The sequence below is a fragment of the Meleagris gallopavo genome, chromosome 3 (genome assembly GCF_000146605.3).
Source record: "Meleagris gallopavo isolate NT-WF06-2002-E0010 breed Aviagen turkey brand Nicholas breeding stock chromosome 3, Turkey_5.1, whole genome shotgun sequence".
Lineage (NCBI taxonomy): Eukaryota > Metazoa > Chordata > Aves > Galliformes > Phasianidae > Meleagris > Meleagris gallopavo.
Window position 1 is genome coordinate 57,007,490 of NC_015013.2, and position 20,022 is coordinate 57,027,511.

The 20,022-nt window shown below is 42.5% G+C and overlaps 1 protein-coding gene across 5 annotated transcripts in view; it reads left to right on the forward strand.

Annotated features, from left to right (window-relative positions):
* FAM110B (family with sequence similarity 110 member B) overlaps positions 1–7,567 on the forward strand; it is a 75,695-nt gene extending 68,128 nt beyond the window's left edge. For all 5 annotated transcript variants that reach the window (XM_010708955.3, XM_010708958.2, XM_010708957.2 and 2 more), the window contains exon 3: positions 4,709–7,567. In XM_010708955.3, coding sequence (XP_010707257.1) covers positions 4,996–6,108 — 1,113 coding nt within the window. In that variant the 5' untranslated portion in view covers positions 4,709–4,995 and the 3' untranslated portion in view covers positions 6,109–7,567. The remainder of the gene's footprint in view (positions 1–4,708) is intronic.
* Positions 7,568–20,022: the final 12,455 nt, after the last annotated feature.

The window sequence follows — 20,022 nt, forward strand, 5'->3', positions numbered from 1 at the left end:
AATACACAAGCAGTGCAAGGCAGCTGCCTTGATCACCAACTTTCCCCATTGGTGGAAATTTCCCACCTCTACATCCCTGTGCCACTCCTGGTTTTAGGTCACTGCATACTGAGTTTTATGATCTTTTGGGGGCTCAACCTCCTCCCTGAACAGGTACTGCCCTTCGTTTATTTGTCACTGTTTCATGTTCCTAAAGGGCATTGCTTTGATTTGTATTTTGGTTCATGGTAGATCTGAAAGATGATTCCATCTCCTCACACTTTTTATCTCAACAACTAGTGTAATATGAGGCCAAGTCTGCACCCGTGTATGTGTCTAAAATTGATTTCACAAATGTCATACTGCTGCCATTCTGAAGGTTGATTGTTCAATGCCAATTTAATCCTTATTTGTTCAAGTTTTGTTCATATTTTTAAACTTATTAATATAACATGCAAGGTTTATGCTGATGGTTGTCGTAAGAACTAGTATGGGCTTGAGGCATACATGATACTATCTCCTAGTGCATAGCCTTGTAGCAAGTTACTCTCACTGAAGTCCTCATTCATTGGCTTGATAGGGGCCTTCAGCTCTAACATGAACCTAGCCATTAGCAGAGCCTGTGATTTTTCATCTGTATGCTATGGTCCTGTGCAAAATTTGTTTTGTGATTTTTCTGGGCTCTATTGAGATCATTTGTACTTGAATTGACAATGTTTGTGGTGCATCTTGAGGCTGCGTAGTTACACTTTGCCATCAGGAAAATAAAATTGACACAGGCCAAGGAAAGCAGAGGAAAGGCATCAGCCTTTGTTATATGTTCCCACTGTGCTTCGTTCTATCCTCTGTACCTCCATCCATCCTTCATCCTCTGTCCCAGAGGAGTGAAGTAAGAGCATCAGCTTCATCACAGCGTTGGTGGGTGAAGCTGCATCCTCACAGAAAGAGTAAAAATTCCTATGTTATCATTTAAGCTATATTTTCACTATTGTTTTTTGCTGCTGTGCTGCATCTTGAACATTGCTAAAATATGTAGTGGTTTCAGAGTAGACATTCAGGCAAAGGCTGATTGAAACTTGATCAAGGTATAGGAGCTACAAGGCAACACAGAAATAATATTTCATTGAGAATTTGTTTCTAGTTCCTGTTAGTTGTATGGCTATTGCTGCTGTCAGCTGTACCATGTTGTCCCAAATCATACAGCTGGTAAGCCTGTTACCTAAATGTGAATATCTAACAAATATATTGCAGGTCTAAGGGCGATGAGAGCATGATGCCTAGGATGAGTAAGTGCTTTGGATCTCTCCCTCTGCCACGAAGAAATCTTGAATCAAAGTGCCTGGTTGAAAATAGAGCTTTAAAAACCTAAGCCCCTCTACTCCTTTGTGTGTTTTGTATTCTGCTCAGTAGTTCTGCAGCAGTCACTGATGTTAGAAGAGCTCAGTGGTACAAACTTCAAGAAAGCTTTTATGAGTGTATGTGTGTTATTAAAATGAAACATGCTTGAATGTGTGCATAAGTTTGCAGTTTTGTTTCTCTTTAAATGATCTCTTAAGCCCAGTGATCTTTTTCTAAGGAAGTGAAATAATGGGAGTCTGGACCAAATCCTGAAAAACATAATCCAGTCCTTGGGAAGAATTACATTTACAGAATAGACATCTGGATGTGAACAAGAGTAAAATGTTTCTTAGGTCCCTAAGTATATCTCATTCATTTCCTGGGAGTGGAAATGTTGCCTTTGAATTTCTACAGTGCAAAGCCAGTACTGGAGCCAATTGCACAACAGGTAATTCCAATGGCTAAGCTTTAACTTTCTTCATCACTTAGGCCAACAGAAAGCCATTTCCACCCTTGTTGCTGCAATTATGGTTTTCACAACTGGAAACAAAGTGGCACAGTTTTGTCTTCCCGTGGCTATGCTGTGCTGCTGCTGCTCAGCCTTTTTGGTTAGTGCTGAAATTAGTAAGTGACTCTCCTAGCATCGTGGCCGTGTTTCAAGTGCCTGTGAACAACAGAGGCACTGATAGGAATTGCACTGGGTGTCCCAGCTAGCAGCAGAATTAGGCTGCAGTCATCAGAGCACAGGCAGGAGAGGTTGTTTCTCTACATCCACCTCCCTTCTGCTGCACTTTCTGTTCTAGTGCAGCCTGATTAACAATTTCTAGCTCTCTGAGGTGAGAGCACTGAGTAAACTTCCCCGTGATATTTAAACACAGTACCTAGGAATGCAACACACTTTTTACTGTAGCTGAGTCTACTTCAGTTTTTACCAGCAGCACAAGGACAGAGCTCTCTGTCTGGCCACGTAACCACCTGGCCCATGCTGGCTGCCCCCAGCCCTTTGCTTTTCTTTGAAGGCATGCCTGGAGCTCATTGCCAGTCACAGTGTACTTCCATTGACTTCAGGGCATTTAGCCCCATGTGTGCTTGCAAACAAGCGCTCTCGTTCCCTTGGGTGAACATGCATGCACAGTGGGAATTTTTTTCTTCTTTCTTCCTTTGAAGAAAACCTCCTAAGCAGTGCTTGCTGGCATCAAGCAGGGCTGTCCTGAGTGAGGTAGTTACTAAATGCTGGGGAAAGACTTCCAAAAGCCTTGGTTCCCACAGCCCCAGAAATCTGCGGTGTGGTCAGAGCAGCTCTCTGGGAGCAGAGTGGAGTTGGCAGGAGTTCCTCTGGGCAGAACCATGGCCTTCTGTGACAATGGCTGAGGAGAATTGCAGAGCTGTGCTCTTGCTTATTCAAGTGCTATTAACTGAGTTGGGTGACAGTGTTGGTTTAGTACGTAGAACTGAAGGGTTGGTTTTTGGAGTGAATTTTTTTTTCTTTTTCATTTTTCTTTTCTCCTGACAAGGCCCCTGTCCTTACATATATTCAGTTTCTGCATGTAAGCACTAAATACAGCAATCAGGAATTTCTACAAGCTCTGTGCTGGCAGTGTGGAAAGGTTTGATTTGTGTATATGGAACAGAAATGTGTATGTGCAGATGCCTGCTAAAATTGCCTTCAGCACATTTGGAAAGTCGATGCTTAATTTTAAAATAGTCCCAATAAATATGTTGATTCAAATGAGGAAAAAAAGAGCTTTTTCTCTTTCAGGAAGACTTAGTTAAAATTCAGGAAGTCAACTAGGATTTATAAAACAACACTGAAAGGAAAGCTTAATTAACATTTCACTACCCTTTCAATTGCACTGAATGCATGTCTGGTTTATCACCCACCTAAATATGTTAGTTTGTATTTGAAGAATGCTTGTGACAGCGAGCCTTCAGGAGAAAGCTCAGCTTTTTCCTATAATCTCATTATAGTATTCATACATTTGGTTTCCTTGCTTTGACCTTGAGTGGTTTAGAGAAAATATTCAATGTATGTATCGTGTACTTCTGGGAATAAATACTTGAGGCTGCTTTCTTTGTCTCTTAAGGTATATTTAGCTGGAATTATGGGTTTTTCTGTGGGATTTAGAGGAGTTTTTTTGTTGTTGTTGTTGGTCCAAACAACATACTGATAGTTAAATACACTATGGTTAGTAAGTTGGATAACAATAGATGAGCTTGGCAATACAGGCAAAAGCAGGTCATCATTGGGAAGGATGCTGCTTTGAGCACCTCGGGATGAGTGAAGAAGCAGCAGCAGCTTTTCCTGCTCTCCCTGAAGAACACGATGATAGCAGAAATGGGATATTAAAAAGGACAGTGTAGATTAATGGGGGCAGTAATAAAACAAATGAGACCCATTAGCTAAATCGCTGCTTTAAAACTAGATTCTTTGGTAAGTGCTCTTCAGTGCCTCATGTGGGAGAAACTGCTACAGCACTTGCCGTGTTATCTGCGGTGTTGCATTTTAGGTTGTGTGTGGTGTTGCGGCAGTCTGAGGTGAAGAAATCTTAAAGCAGTTTAGATAAAGGTAAATGTTGTTTCGGACATTGTGCTGCCTAGAAAGCTGAAACAATTGTATCTAAATTCAAAGACAAGTTCTCTTTTTTCAAGTCAGGTCGGAATGTTTTGCGTGCTTCCAAAATCCATCATTAAAAGAATAAAATGTTAGTTTATTCTCATTAGGTTTAGGGTTTTCTTGTTATAGTTAATTTGCCCTCCCTTAAGAACTTGGAAATCCTTGTTTTGCTGCTGGAGCACCCCATGCTGTGGAGACTCGTGTTCAGACATCCTTGAAGCTGCAGTAGGGAGTTTCAGCAGTATCTCTGTTCGGTTGCTTGTTTTTCTGTTAGCTTAATGATGAAACATATGCCTTGCAATTAAAACACTACATATCTCTGTTTTCTCCCTGATTTTTAGACTGGCTCGTTTTCTGGAGCATTTAATAAAATAGGAAAATACTCTGCATTTGTTAGAATTACATATTGCCGGTAAAGAGAAAAACTTTGGGGGTTTAGAGATAAAGTATGTTGAGAAATCAACTAGACAAAGCCACAGGCAGTGTTTGAAAGTGCACTTTCATTCATGATCTGGAGGTATGTGGGTCTAACCCAGTGACCCAGCCCATTTGGCATCCCTGTCCCTTACCTGTCCCCAGACACGTGTGGCTGCATCCCAGCAGGCGCCTCGTGTCCTTCCCCTTTCCTTTTACCATAATCCCACTGGGTGGTGGTGGGGCACCCTGCGCTGCCTCCCTGCGCTGCCACAGGAGAGGAGAGGAGGGTTGGGCTGCTGTTGCTATCGCTCTGATGTCAGGCGCTGCCACTAACATGTGGTTGGCTCTTCTGCCTTTCAGATCGCACAAAGGAAGCAAGGAGACTCCCACATCTTTCAGTGAGAAGAAAGGAAGCAGTGGAGCAGACTAATACGGACTTGTGTCTGGTGGCCTTGCAGTACAAAGGCTGCCTTTAAAAGAGAAGCACAGCGTTATTTAATGAGCTGTGAGATGAGGCGCTGCTGCTAACACTCAGATCCCTGGATTCATCGGCTATTCATTGTGCTTAATGTACATGTTTCTACACCGTGCGTTTAGGAGATCCCAGAGAAGAATCCAAAACGGCTGCGGGGGAAAGACCACCAAACATGCCTACAGAAACACTACCGACAGGTAGCATGGTGAAGCCGGTCAGCCCTGCCGTGACTTTCACATCCGCCGTCCCTCTCCGCATCCTGAACAAAGGACCTGACTATTTTCGCAGGCAGGCGGAGCCTAACCCCAAAAGACTGAGCGCAGTGGAGAGACTGGAAGCCGACAAGGCGAAATACGTCAAAAGCCAGGAGGTCATCAATGCCAAGCAGGAGCCCGTGAAGCCAGCAGTGTTGGCGAAGCCGCCGGTCTGTCCTGCGGCCAAGCGGGCACTGGGCAGCCCCACCTTGAAGGTCTTCAGCAACAATGCAAAGACTGAGAGCGGTGTCCAGAGAGAAAATCTGAAGCTAGAGATTCTGAAGAACATCATCAATAGCTCTGAAGGCTCCAGCTCGGGTTCGGGGCACAAACACGGTCCCCGAAACTGGCCACCTCACAGAGCCGATTCGACGGAACTGAACCGGCATTCGTTTGCTGAGTCCTTGAAGGTTTATCCCACACAGGGCCGTAGCAGCCCCCAAGAGAGCAGCTCCAATGTCAGTAGAAGGCTCCTAGACCAGTCGGCTGAGACTTTCTTGCATGTCTCTCACAGCTCCTCAGACATTAGGAAAGTAACTAGCGCAAAGCCCTTAAAAGCAATACCTTGCAGTAGTTCAGCCCCACCTCTGCCTCCAAAACCCAAAATTGCTGCCATTGCCACCCTGAAGTCCCCAGAGATTGAGGCAGTTGAGTCTGGATGCGGAGTTAGTAGAAGACCCTCCCTACAGCGATCAAAATCAGACTTAAGCGACAGATACTTTCGTGTCGACGCAGATGTTGAACGATTCTTTAACTACTGTGGACTGGATCCTGAAGAGCTTGAAAACCTTGGGATGGAAAATTTTGCAAGGGCTAACTCTGATATTATATCCCTCAACTTTCGCAGTGCAAGCATGATTAGCTCAGACTGTGAACAGTCTCAGGACAGCAACAGTGACCTTAGAAATGATGACAGTGCCAATGACCGTGTGCCATACGGCATTTCTGCTATTGAAAGGAATGCCAGAATCATCAAGTGGTTGTATAGCATCAAGCAAGCTAGAGAGTCACAGAAAGTGTCCCATGTGTGAGAAAATCCACAGTAGAAAAAGCAAGGACTGTATCTTTGTCTGTGAATATTCAGTTGTGAAGGGTTGTGAAGTCTACTTGAAGTCTTGTACACTTCTCAAATCTCTTTGTGTTGCTTGTTGTGCAATGTTTCCAAGTTGCATGCCTGTCAACATGTGAACTGACCTGGCTTCCACTTGAACAATAACCAACTGCAAAGCCTGGCTGAGCATACACATTATCTGCCAAAAGTTTAAGACAAGAATCTAATTAGGGCTTTAGTATAATCAAAGTGTTTACATGGAAAGGTTATATGACTTCTTTGGTATTTATGTGGTTCCTTGTGGGTTTTATATGTCACTTTTTGTCTTAATACAGATATCGTCAACTGACGTTTCTAGGTTCTAAGTTGAAGTGGAATCCCGTTTTTGGGGGGAGAGTGGGGGGGAGGGGGGAGAAAAATTGGCCACTGTAAAAGGTTTAGACATGCAACAGTAGTCAAAGCAACCTTATCTCTTGTAGAAGGTGGATTATTGGCAGCTGTAAAGCTGTTTCTGAAAGGCAAGGAATGCGCTGTTCTTTGCTAAAATATGTATCCCTACTTGTAGTAAGGGACTGTTTAGGTTTCTGTTTCTAGATAAGCACCCTCAGTCTCAAAGTGAGGTGGTCTAGTGAATCTGCTTGACCACTCATAAACTGAGTATTGCATTTGGTTTGGTGTAAGCATTTTAATGATTTTGTATTACCCTGTTGGAAAAGTTTAAAGAAGGTTGGAGTCAACACACAAAAGCATCATAGGTGCGGGATTTTGTGGGTTTCGTTTTTACTCTTAAGATTCCTGGTCTTAAACTTTTGACAGGAATGATTAGATCCTATAGCTGATATTGAATGCCTTTATTAGTCAAACACATCATGACTACAAAGTCCATGCTGTCTTTTGATTTTCTTTTTGTAGACCTATTTGAACAGTTAATGAACAAAAATGGAAACACACAGCCATATCAATATAACGCCTCCTATTCTGAAGTAAATACACTCAGTAGCTAAACTATATCTGAAAAATTGTGATTATGTTGTCTTGCATATGTTATATCTAAGGCTGTGAAAGTTTGTTACAGCTCTAGAAAGTGTAGAAACATGACAGTATGTAGCTTTATTTTCTTTCCTCCTTATGATGGTTAGTGCTGCAGGTGAACCTGTTATGAATCTTTCGACAATCTGTATCTTCCCAGTGGTTTAATTAACTGTCATTTCAACTGACAGTTGTGGTGTGCTAGCAGAGGAGTTGAAAGTACAGTGGCCTGCTTCATTATTCTTGTATACATGCTTTGAAATAAATTGCAGCACTACCTTATACTTCATCAGCTAATAGGAAACTTTTTTATTGTGTAAATGCTGTAAGACTTTGTATATACTTCAGTTGTTACGAAATCTTTAAAAGGAAGAGTGTTATGCTAATAAATAGCTCCTGGTGCAGGTATGGTGGGTTTTGTTCATTTTTTTTTTAACTCCTCCCATTCTTAAACTGTATCGGGAACTGTGTTTTAGTTCCATTGAAGGTCTACATTAACTAATGGTCCCAATGAAAGGTTTCTTCCAAAAGTGCTTTTTAGAACACAGTTTCTTAGAAAGTAACAGTAGCAGCATGATCCATATGCAGAACTAGAAGAAATTTTCAGGACTCCTAAAATAGCTTCCTTCCTCCTTACCTAGCAATGTTCCTGTTCCCGTTTATAGCATCTGTTTGTAATGAATCACCACAGTCTTTGTGTTATTCTTCAGTAGTGATTATTTATGTATTTCAATATTCCAATTATTTTACACAATTGGGATCTATATTTTCTCTAAGAAGCCTGCAGCCCCTGTTCTGACCCATAGCCGTAAGTAGTTAATGGAGGCAAAGTTAAAAGCAGAGCAGCATAGTCATTTGGTGCCTATGGTACAGCAGTAAGGCAGTGGCACAGCTGCCCAGAAAAGCTGTGGTGCCCCATCCCTGGAGGGGCTCCAGGCCAGGTTGGTTGGGACCCTGAGCAGCCTGCTCTGGTGGACAGCCCTGCTCATGGCAGAGGGTTGGAAGTGGATGGTGTTTGAGGACCCTTCCAACCTAAGCCATCCCAGGGATTATCCTACATTGTTTTATACAATTGTTTCTCAAAGAATTGTTCACTGAGAGGAGGACAAGGCACATATTCAATTGCAGGAAGCTACTCCATGCTTTCTGCAGTTGGCTTCGCTACCTAAAACTACAGCATTCCTAGTGAGGGGATACATATTCCAGCTACAGGCACATTTGTGACAGTTTAAGCTCCATGGATTTTGGTTGGCACTGACATCACACTGGTTTTTCAAGCATATTCTTCCAGTAGTAAGTTCTACTCAGATCAGTGACTACTTTGCCAAGGAAAATAATGCTTAAGGGATTAAAGCCAAGTGTAATGCAGCTGTACAGCAATGAAAGAAGTTAAAACTGAAATAAAAATGCACTCACATTGTTCTCTTTTAGCATGTTTATCGTCATTCCTAAAACACTTATCTCAACTGTTGCCAGCCAAAAACATTAATAAAGAAGCCTTTGTAACTAGAAAATGGATTGAAGCATATGCTGATACTCTAAACTTGTTTCCCAAGGTTTGTTCTGAAGCCACAGGCTCTGAGAAACCAAATTCATTTCCTTTCAATACCACAAGGGGTTTAGGCTTGTGAGCGGTCAGTAAGAGCATTTCCTCACCCAGGTGCTTAAGAAGAACCTTTGACATAGCACTGTGGGGATCCAACTCCAGTGTCTCCGCTCTTAAGAACATGAGCAAAATTGTACAGGACCAAGGCTTTCAGAGTCAGCTGTTCTTACAATTGTTGAGGCTGCAGCACTAGAAATCACGAGAGAAGATCTCCTGTGAAAAGTCCATAAGGCTTTGAACAAACTGATAACAGTTGCCTTCATTTGATGCTTTGCTGGAGTTTATGCAGAGAGGATTTACTTACAGCCTTACTTGCTTGTATGAAAGCTACATCAGCGCTCTCTGAGCTGCTTTGTTTTCAGAGAGGAACAACTACTTTTGCAGGCTACTAACTCAGATGTTGCTAGAGTGTCCCTTGTTTTGTGTCTGTCTTGGGAGATTCCTGAGTGCCAAACAGTGAGTTTACAGATGGTTGTAACCAGCTCAAACACCTCACCTGGGACCCATTCTGGTCATGTTCCCATTGCCTTCAGTAGGCATTCACTCGGGTGCAAAATGCATATCAAGCAGCAGTGGTTATGCACCAGCTCCTGCAGCAAGAGCAGCTCATAAGGAGATGCAGCTGCGTGGTGTCCTGTGAAAGTGGGTACTGAGCCCAGCACTGGCAGCCCTGGCCCCAGAGTGAAGGAAAAGCACTGTGTGTTTCCAGTGCTTAGTGTAAATCCGTGCATGCGTGTGCACAAAGCACAACAGCACAGAGGCTTAGAGTGGTTCTGTTATCTTGATTCACAATGAGTGGAAGAAGAAAACGATGTGAGGAAGTATACTTTGGAATCTTTATGGTTTCGCATGAAGATAAACCTTTTATCTGAGGGAAAGGCAGCATCGTAAAATTGCTCTTTTAATTACTTCATGTTGTAACAAGGCTGTGAAAGATCTGAGATGCAGGATCTGTGCTGCAAAATTACAAACCATAAATCTGAGTTCTGAGTTATTCCTTTTGATGAATTTGGTTTCTGTAGGAGAGAAGGCTAAGCTGCAAACGCGTGCAGCATCTGAGTGAGTGAGGGCTTCTGAAGGGTGAACACAGAAGGATGATGCTTTGGCAGAAAGTCAAAAATCAAAAAATATGCTCAGACAACAGGGCCAATCAGTGCTGCTGACTTCTCTCTTTCTGCAGCAGTTTATCCATCCATGGAGGCCATACGCGGTTGAGTCATTCAGTGAAAAACAAAGTGCTTAATGGAGCTCTGTGGTGAAGAGCTGAATGACTTCCTTCTGCAGGAGAGCAGGAGGGGAGCTAAACCCAAACACCCCGTCCGATACCTGCTGATAGGGAGGGGTAACATTTAGTATGTTATATTCACAGCTCACTTGTTCATGCAGAACGTTTTATTAGACCGAGTATTACGAATAAATGTAGAAGGTGACAGTTTTCCAAGGCTATATAGCTCATATTCTCCACAATTTATGATGCCATACCAGTAGCTGAGCACATTAGGTTTAGAATGTAAGAGTGTCTGGAGCTTTGTTCCCCTGAATAGTAAGGCTCCATTGCCTATTTTGGCAATGAATATAAGTGCAGATGTATTGCGAGGTCCCTTTGTGCTGGACAGAGAATTGGACAAGGTGTCTCGTCCTGAATTGTAATATTACTCCAAGTTAAAATCTTTTTTTACCAAGGCATAGACATTCAGTGATATTCGGAGTTCATCTGACATTTCTTGCTGTCAGCAGAAAGACTCCAATAATCTGCCCTTGGAAATACATCACCCATAGCTTAATGGGAAATGCGTCTAAACTGTCTGTTTGGTGCAAGGACTTTTCATCTCCTGATAAAAGAAAATACGTTAAGCTTTAAACAAGCAAATTTCAGTACTAACCCTTGAGCACCTTTTATTTATTCCCTGGGAGCCCAAGTGGCAATCAATAGCTCCATCTCAGAGTTTGTTATGGTCCTAGATGGCTGCTGAAGTGCTCAGTCCACCTGCAGGGTAGCATGACCCAAAGTGGAGCCACCTACACTGGGCCGTCTGCCTTGCCCTGCTGCCTACAAACAGCCTCCAAGCACACTTTGTATTTGATCATTTAAGAATTTGAGTATGGCTGCCCATCGAAATTTAGTAATGTTCTGTGGTGAGCTTTTTTTTTTTTTTCCCCATGAAAAACAATCATTTATATAACAAAAACTGTAATCTCTTAAATGTCATTCTTCTAAATTTAAAGTAATTTTCATGATGGTCTTAAGAGAAGATTAAGAGGGAGCTGGTGTCTGTGCTATTATTGTTTCCTGCTTTTGGCACTGCAAGTCTTCTCCACCTTCTTGGTGTTTCGCCTTTTCAGAGTTCCCAGCTCACATTCTCCCTTTCTGCACCTTCCTTCATTGCCTTGTCTGGCTTTTCACCGAGCCACAGAATCACAGGGGCAGAAGCAAGAGATCATCGATTCCAACCCCCCTGCTAAAGCAGGTACCCTACAATAGGTTGCACAGGATTACCACAGAAGGAAACTCCACAACCTCTCTGGGCAGCCTGTTCTAGTGCTTCGTCACCCTTACTGTAAAGGTGTTCTTCTGCATGTTAGTACAGAACTTCCAATGTTCAAGGTTTAGGCCATTACTCCTTGTCTTTGCACGCCACTAAGAAGAGCCTGCCTCATCCATTTGCCTCCTACCTCCCTCTAGATATTTATAAACCTTTATCAGATCTCCTCTCACTCTTTTCCCCAGGTTGAACAGACCCAGGTTACTCTGCCCTTCCTTATACAGGAGATGCTGTATGAGCATAATAAATATATTCTTTGTGGCTCTCCACTGGATTCCTTCCAGGAGATCCTTGTCCTTTTTGAACTAGGGAGCCCAGAACTGGACACAATAGTCCAAATGTGGTCTCACCAGGGCAGAATAGAGGGGGAAGATCACTTCCCTTGAGCTGCTGGCCACTCTCTTTTCTCCTTCTGTTCTCTGAAGTGCATGACCTTCTCACTTAGCTTCCATTCTTAGCCAGCCTCATCTTTCTGTTCAGTTCACACTCCTAGCTCCCACAGACAACGTTCCCACTGCATCTCCTGTCTTCTTACCACCCCAAATTCATGACAACGCATGCTTCCAAGCTGTTATGTCCTAACAGGTAGTTCATTATACGAATAGTTAGACTGAGAGAATTCAGAAAGAACAGAATGCCAAATATATCTTGAAATACCAGCCTATTAACCTCAAATTGGCTGTATTTCTCTCTGCTGTATCTCACCATAAGTTCTCACTGCTTCTTTTGCTCTATACAAAATGCTGCCTTAAGTATTGTGGTGTTCAAAGGAAGCACAGCCTCCTGCAATAGTTACTGGTTTACCTCCTGCCATCTAGTAACATGGAACCTTTGTTTTACATCACTTGCACTCTGTTCCTAGGCTGCATCTGAAAAGCGCTGCTGTAAAGTGAGAAGAGGGTGGAGGGTGCAGAAGAGAAGTCTGTCCTTGCCCAGGACAATTCCAGTTATGGTAAAAGATGGTTTGCAAGCTAAAATCCTTGGGCTGCAGTGTAATGCAGTGTAATGCAGTACTGGGCTGATGCTCTGGTGCCTTTACCCCACATCCAGGACAAGGGGATTGGCACATCCTCATGGGCACAGTCACATCTGTGCATGGAGGCAGAGGCAGCTGGTGACGTGGTGTCAAGAAATGCTTCTTATTGATATCCTCAAAATCAGGAGGAAGGGGGAAAACTGTGAAATACTGGAGTTGAAATATATGAAATACTTAAAGAAGAGATGCGGGGGTGAGTAGATGATTTTGCTTTTTAAGAACTGAAGCTTTTAAAAGGTCTTTTAATAAATGACCTGCTTTTCAAATATATTAAGCTTTTATGAAATTACTCTTATCATTCTGAACTGTAAAAGCTTTGCTACTCACAGCACTGAGCATTTCAAAATACACTGGCAGTGTTTTGGAGTGGCTTTAGCAACGGGATAAAGGAGTGCTTTCTGAACTTATGAAGAAGTTTGGGAGGATGGGGTTTTGTTCCTTATAGATCTTTTTTGGGTGGGGGGAGAGAAAATTAAGATTAATCATCTTATTTATTGACCTGCTTGGGAGCGCAGATTTAGCTGAGGTGTATGAATGCGTGAAAATGATGGCATTAGCTTTTGGCAAAAGCTTGATTTTTCTGTTCGTGTCTTGCGTATCTTGGAGGATATCAGCTTAAACACATCTGGCACAAAACTAACGCATCCCCCTGAAAACAAACTGTTGGTTTATGGATTTGAGTCCCTCTGCTGAGGTTTTTTTTGTGCTGGAGCGCTCTGAACAAGGAGCTGTCAGTGCACCGTGCATTTCCCAGGGTTTTGTCTGTAGTGCGTTCAACAAATGAGGCCTTTCAAACCCTGTGTTACAGACTGAGTGAAAACAGGAGCTTTATGTCAGCATATGCTCCAGTACTTAATAAATATATATATATATATATATAGCTGTTATTGTTTCCTAATGATATTGCAGGGTTGACTTCTTTTCCCCAAATGCTCTAGAGTTAAAAAGAGGTGAAAAAGTTAAAAAACCTTGCAGGTTTTCCCTGCAGTTGCATGAGGAAACATAAAAATATGGCGGTGTGCTGGGAAAACCATGAAAAAACAGAATTCTGGTCTTACTGAAGTCAATGGGAATTTTATTACTGGTGGTCCTAAGTGATGCAGGCAGGTTTTCACCCACTGTCAGAGCTTAATATTTTACCCTATTTGGGAATGTTTTATTTTTCCTTACTGCAAATCTTGTGCATTGTTTTCTTCTGCTTCTTCACCCATTCAAGTGCATGGATCTTACCAGAATGGTGTGCAGTGGAACTGGTCACCAAAAGAGGCCATTGCAGACCACTGGGACATGGCTAGAAAGGGCGCAGTTGGCACAGCCTTGGTCCCACCGTAGGGAGCAACTACAAGGTCACTGTCTCATCCTGTGCCATGGAAGGAGAAGACCCCCGGCTCTAACTGGAAGTGGTGTAACTCCCCATATAAAGTTCCTTCTGCTCAATGTACCAAGGAAGTTGCTGCCATGCTATGTTCCCCTGCAGTGGCACCACTCAGACCTCTGATGAGGGCCATGTGGGCTGCCTGACAGTGCCCTAGGAGTGTTCCTCATACATGTAGCTGCACGTGTCACACAGAGACTATTGCAATTACTTTTGCTGTATTTCAATCCTGAATAATTTTATAATGTTCTGTACTGAACAATCTTAATGAAAAATATTATTTCTACAGATGTAGACCTGTGAGGTGAGGTGCAATTTAGGAAGGTATTAGCAGTAGTGTCAGGAGCAATCAGGACCTACCTGCCCAGCACACGTTGTCTCTCCGTACATAAATGAAGATAGCAAATGAATTGTTCTCTCAGTTTTTACTGGACTGCAAATGACCGTCTTATGGAAACACTGAGGACAAATGAATCATCATGAATATTCATGTCAAGCCTCAGGGATGTCCCTTTTGCTCATCTCTGAACACCAATGTGACTTTTCAAGAGCAATGCATGACTCAGTACTATTTTCAAGCAAATTCAACTTACAAGGAATCACGTTTAAGTAATAATTTGTAAAGAGTCAGCTATGATATCAAAAGCCTTTCTGGGAGGTTATTGAGGCTCATCTCTGAATGTGAGGCATTGGAACAGGTTGCCCAGAGAGGCAGTAGATGCCCTGTCCCTAGAGACACTCATGGCCAGGCCAGACAGGGCTCTGAGCAACCTGATGTAGCTGTAGGTATTACTGTTCATTGCAGAGGAGTTGTACCAGATGGCTTTTAAGAGTCCATTCCAACTCAAACAATTCTAAGATTCTCTGATTCTACAGTCTCTGATATGTTTAGGGCAGACTGTGCTCCTTGGAGCTCACTGTTCAAGTGTGTTCTCCGCTCTGCAGTCATGTTCCTTCCAGCCCAATACTGGAAGGCCCCATCCTGGCAAATTCCCACCCCTGCTGCAGCACACAAAAGCCTGTGCTGCCAGGGCTTGGGGGCGCGTAGGAATTAATGTACACAGGCACTTGTGGTAAGGAACTAGAGATTTTCCTGACAGGCTCCTTGCCACACAAGTACCACAGAGATCTGATGCTCAGGAAGATGCTGAGTTTGGAGGGGGCTGCTGTGTGGACTGATGTGTAATGCCATGAAATTGTGGAATGTGTTGAAAGCCTATGGAAACAGTTTTCCTGAAGATGTGTTTGGGTGTTATTCTAAGTCAGAGAAATAGCTCATGAGGGATATGTGGCAGATACTGAGACAGCATATTTATGCTCTGCAATATAGCAGCAGAGGTGGGGCTGCATCCTTTAACGTTCTGGGCAGGACTTACTGGCCTCTGTGAGAGAGACACTGATCCCAGGCTCCTTCAGAGCTCCTGGTGAAAACAAATCACCACTCTTTTTCAGGTCTACTCTATGTGGCACCTCAAACACCACCAGTGAGCAGCATTTCTACAGCAATGTGGTGGCACTGGGGGAAATGGCTCACTCAGGATTTTGATGACTGAGCTGTGTCCTCCTGTGACCCTTCCTGCTTCTGCAGAGCGGTGCTTCTTGCTCCATATTTACTCTGTGTTTCATCATTGATATTTCTTTCCCAGATCCATGTTTTCATGTCCACTCTGAAGCAGTCGAAGACCCCTTCTCCCAGACCTTGTCATTCTGACGATGGTTGCTGAAAACAGAAACTAGAGATGCAGCTGTTTGCCAGTTCAGCTTGTACTTCAAATCCTTCTGACAACAGCCTAGGTCTCCACTTTTTTATGTCCAGCTATATGAAACACTTTCATGAAGCATATCACTAAAATCTGAGTTTTCTTGTTGCTTCTACTACTTTAAGCTGAGGCCATTTGTGTTTATTCCTTGAAACATTAAGTCTTTGAGTTTCCTTAGGCTGAATTACTTATTTCTTTAGGCATCCATTTCTACATACTTCAAAAGTCCATTATTTGTTAACATTATGGCACACATAACTACAAAACTATATGCACGTAGTTTGTCTGCTGGATAAATATGCATTAATGAGCAGAATGAAGGAATAGTAAATATACGGGAAAATTTAGAAGTGTTTGAGTGTTTGAGAAGCAGTTTGGAGCAGTTCCATGCTATCTGAGCACTGCAGATGTGATGCGGGCTGCCCACATTTGCAATGCACGGTAAAAATTATCAGAAGACTCTGATTAGCAAATGGAATGTGTAATGTGCTCCCGACAGACCATTTTCCCATGAGAAACAACTCATTTTGAACACTGCTTATTTTCTAAAAGTGCGTAATATACATTGAGAAAAATTTCTGTGGAATGGGGGAAGAAAGCCACTCTCAAGTTAGAAAAGCCCAAATCAAATGATTTGGTTCAAATATTTCTGCTTTATTTGTAGCAAAGAATTTGATCAACAAGCAAATTGAGAAAATGCGCTTCCCAACTGCCCCACTTCCCAAAGATGAATCTCCTTCAAAAAAGATACACAACAGCTCCAGCCATGTATGGTTACATCCTGTTGTCTTCAGGAGTGCCTTTCAGTCTGTTTCAGCAGCTCCTGCTCCACCACTAATAGCTTACATGGCCTGTAGGAGCAGCCCTTCACAAAGGGTGAAGGTGTTTTGTTTTCTCACAATATGGTGGACAATGAAACAGCTGATAGTCCTTGAGGGTCTGCATCCATCTTGGAAGAAGTGGACTGTGCCTAAACTGGGATCTTTGGAGCCTGGAAATTCATGGATCAAAGCCAACCTGTCCCATGATCAGGTTGCCCAAGACTGTGCTCCAAGGCCGTGCTCTTCAGCTGCCACTCAAAGGTTCATAGGCCTACTCCGAGTTGGAACCCTGAGGCCCACAGCTCTTTGGCAGCTCTCAAGAGAGATGCTTCATCCCAACATAGGCATCTTTGACTCCAAGCAACCTTTCAAAACTCTGAAAACTGACTTTTGAGACCTCAGTCTTTCTGCAGAGGACTTCCCTGAGCACAGGGTTGCTTTTTGCAGCACAGCCACCAGTTGTTGTTTTGAGTTCATCTGTAAACCCGAGCAGACATTTACAGCAGTTGTAGCCCCTCTTTTTTTTTATAATTCTGTCCAAGAAAAATCTACAAAACATGTTCTCTGTAGCAAAATGTAGGAAAATAATGAGGAAAGGTAGCTACTTGCCCTCTTCTCTTCTTTGACTCTCCAGGAATGCTCACGCTACTGAATATGTGTCTGCTCATACCAGATATTGTAAAATATGTACATTTTTGTCACATCAAAACCATTGAAGCTCTAAATAAAGGCAGGCTGGTGAATTTTCTTTTTACAGACCAGTTTTTGGATGGCAAGGTAGTTGACTTCTGAAGCTGCACGTCAGCAGCCCTGAGGACTGGGATTGCCTGATTGGCTTCTCAAACAAAAGGCCACCTTGAAACGTGACAGAGAGCATCAAAATGCTGCATTACAATGTGGCGGTCAGCCTAGCCAGCATTTGAACAGGAGATTCTTTTGGGATACCGAGACACCAGGTGAAATGTCTCTGACAGTTCAGTACTTGCACTGAGATTGTGTTTTCAGAGTGCCAAAGTGCAGCAATATGGATTTGGGTTGCTGAGGTCCCAGTATTTTTCTGACCACTTCTGCGCAGTGAACGAGCTATAACTTTGCTACAAAAAATGATGTCATTCCTTTGCTTTGGAATGCTTATCTGTTGTCTCTTTCACTTAATCTATTATCTTGCATTGTATTAAAATCTCCTCCTATTCCTTTACATCAGTACTCTCTGGCCCTGTGGCAGTGATTTCTGCCACGTGCTTTGTATGTTCATTTTGATGTCGAGTCCTTCTCAGTGACAGGCTATAGAAAAAATCACCAAATCATTATTTCTAAGAAACCCTCTGCAGCTGAAAATCATCAGCGACAATTCTCTATTCATCTAATCCCTGACTTCAAGATATCATCAGATCAAAGCCAACCACTCAGCCACATCGTACTGGGTATTTTCATTTCCAAAGGAAATACCGCGACTTGCAGAGCAGAAAATCCCCTGTATCTTTCTGTAAAGTACCGCAGATTGAGACACACTTATGGCTGTGAAAGGAGGGGAAAGAATATAAACTTCCAACCCACTGCAGAAATGGGATTCCTGCCCTCTATACCCTTGGCATAGAGCCTCTGCTTTCTTCCAGGAATTACAATAAAAACTTGCTTTAAAAAGCAGTGTGACTCTTTAAATAGTGTTTTTGATAAAGGCAGCATTATCACCCCAGGTACAAATTTCAATTGGTGGAAAGTTATTTGCCATTGTCAGATGTGAACTACAGAAATTCGTTTCAACTGAGCAAGTTTTGTTACACTTTTTTGTTTTCTATGTGTAAATAGACACATTGATTTTCAAGCCACATGAGATCACCGTAATTGTTTTTTCTGACTTTCTCTGTAACACCAATTATAACCAGGCATAAATTAATTCCTCTTTGAATTACAGGCTATATTTCAGTTGAGAGAGCCTATTTTGATTTAAACAAAGGCAGTGATGGAGAATGCACGATGACATTTACTAAATCATTTCAGTAGTTAATAAACCCTGCTTAGAAAAATTATAATCTCTTTTCTTCCCTGAGTTCAAACAGCCTCCCCAGGAAAAATTATAATCTCTTTTCTTCCCTGAATTCGAACAGCCTCCCCAGGATGCCGCTATACCTTTGTTTTTCTAGATTGAAGAGCCCATTACCTGGGTTTTGTTCCCTGTGTAGGTGCAGGTCACGATGATGCCTGCCCTTTTCCTGGGCAGACTGAACAGAACTTGTATGAACAGGTTTTCATTTTCACCTGCTCCAGGGAGCCCTAGCAGAACTGAGTAGCACTGTTCAAAAGAAAGTCCATTATCCATGCATAAACCACTGATGCAGTCCTAATGGCTTTTTCTTTGTGCAGCTATTGCACGTACTTAAGTAATGGTCAAGCTTTACAGGCCGTGTGAAATAAATTACTCCTTGCATCCCAACCACAGCTTCTTGCTCCTTCCTACCATTTAGGGATGTCTGACACCACTAACCTATGTCCTCTCCCTAACCTATGTCAGTCACAATAATGTACGTAAAAAAAACAACCCACAAAACAACAATTAAAAAACAACAACACAACAACACATTGTACAGAGTGTTAAAGGCTAACCTAGATGACGGTGACGGAATAGGGATAGAGGGTGATAATGTGAGCAGTTTTACTGGGTCAGTTGCACTCAGTGTTTGAGCTCAGCCAAAGCTTCTCCTCACAATGTTGTGCACTGAGCACATGTTTCCCTTTAATAACCCTCGTTAGCCACCATTTTTTCTCTCAGTATTTATATCTGACATATTCTTTGGATTTGTTGACAACAAACCTCACCAGGTTTCTGCCCACACACTTATGTTGGAGCCCAAGGCTTTCATTCTGCTTTTTGGTCACTCTGGAGGAACCAAAATCATTTTGTTTCATCTTCAGATTTTTTAAATTCTTTTATCCATTAATTAAGAAAAACACAAAAAAACACCACCACATGATTCTTCGATGTTTTTAGGCAATCACCATTCTTAAGATTGATAATCTATTTTCAATATTCTTTTACAACTTTCTCCTTCACTGAACTATTTTATAAATCCTAGCCAAATTCTTGTGTGGGTTCCCAGTTGTCCATCTGTGGGAAGTGCCGAGATCTGTAACCCTTGATGCTGCCAGTCCAGGAGCTGGCAGGGCTTGTTGTGAGGGCTTTAAAATAGATATAAGTTGTGCCAGGGGATATTCAAGTTAGACATTAGGAAATACTTCTCTGAGAGAATGGTCAGGTACTGGAATGGGCTGCCCAGTGAGGTGGTGGAGTTAACGTCCCTGAAGGTGTTCAAGAAGCATTTAAATGTTGTACTAAAGGACATGGTTTAGTAGGAAGCATTGGGGATAGCTAGATGTTTGGACTGGATGATCTTAGAGGTCTTTTCCAACCTTGGTGACTCTATGCTGCCTTCAGAGGCAAGATACAGTGTTCATCGGTCTCCTTTCAGCAAGTGGGATGATTACTTTCTGCTTGTAGCTCCTTTTTATTTTCAGTTTCTTCAGAACTGGAGCCCTAATGTCATGGTTCAAAGCATTAGCTTTTAGGAAAGGTTATAAAGAACTCTTAGAAAGACCCGTGTCATGTGTTACCATACCAGAACTGTTAATACAGTGTCTTCACCATCCTTTTGCCATTACATGAAATACAGAGAGAATTAACTGAAAAGAATGACATTTTATTATTGGTGTTTTTTTTTTTTTTTTT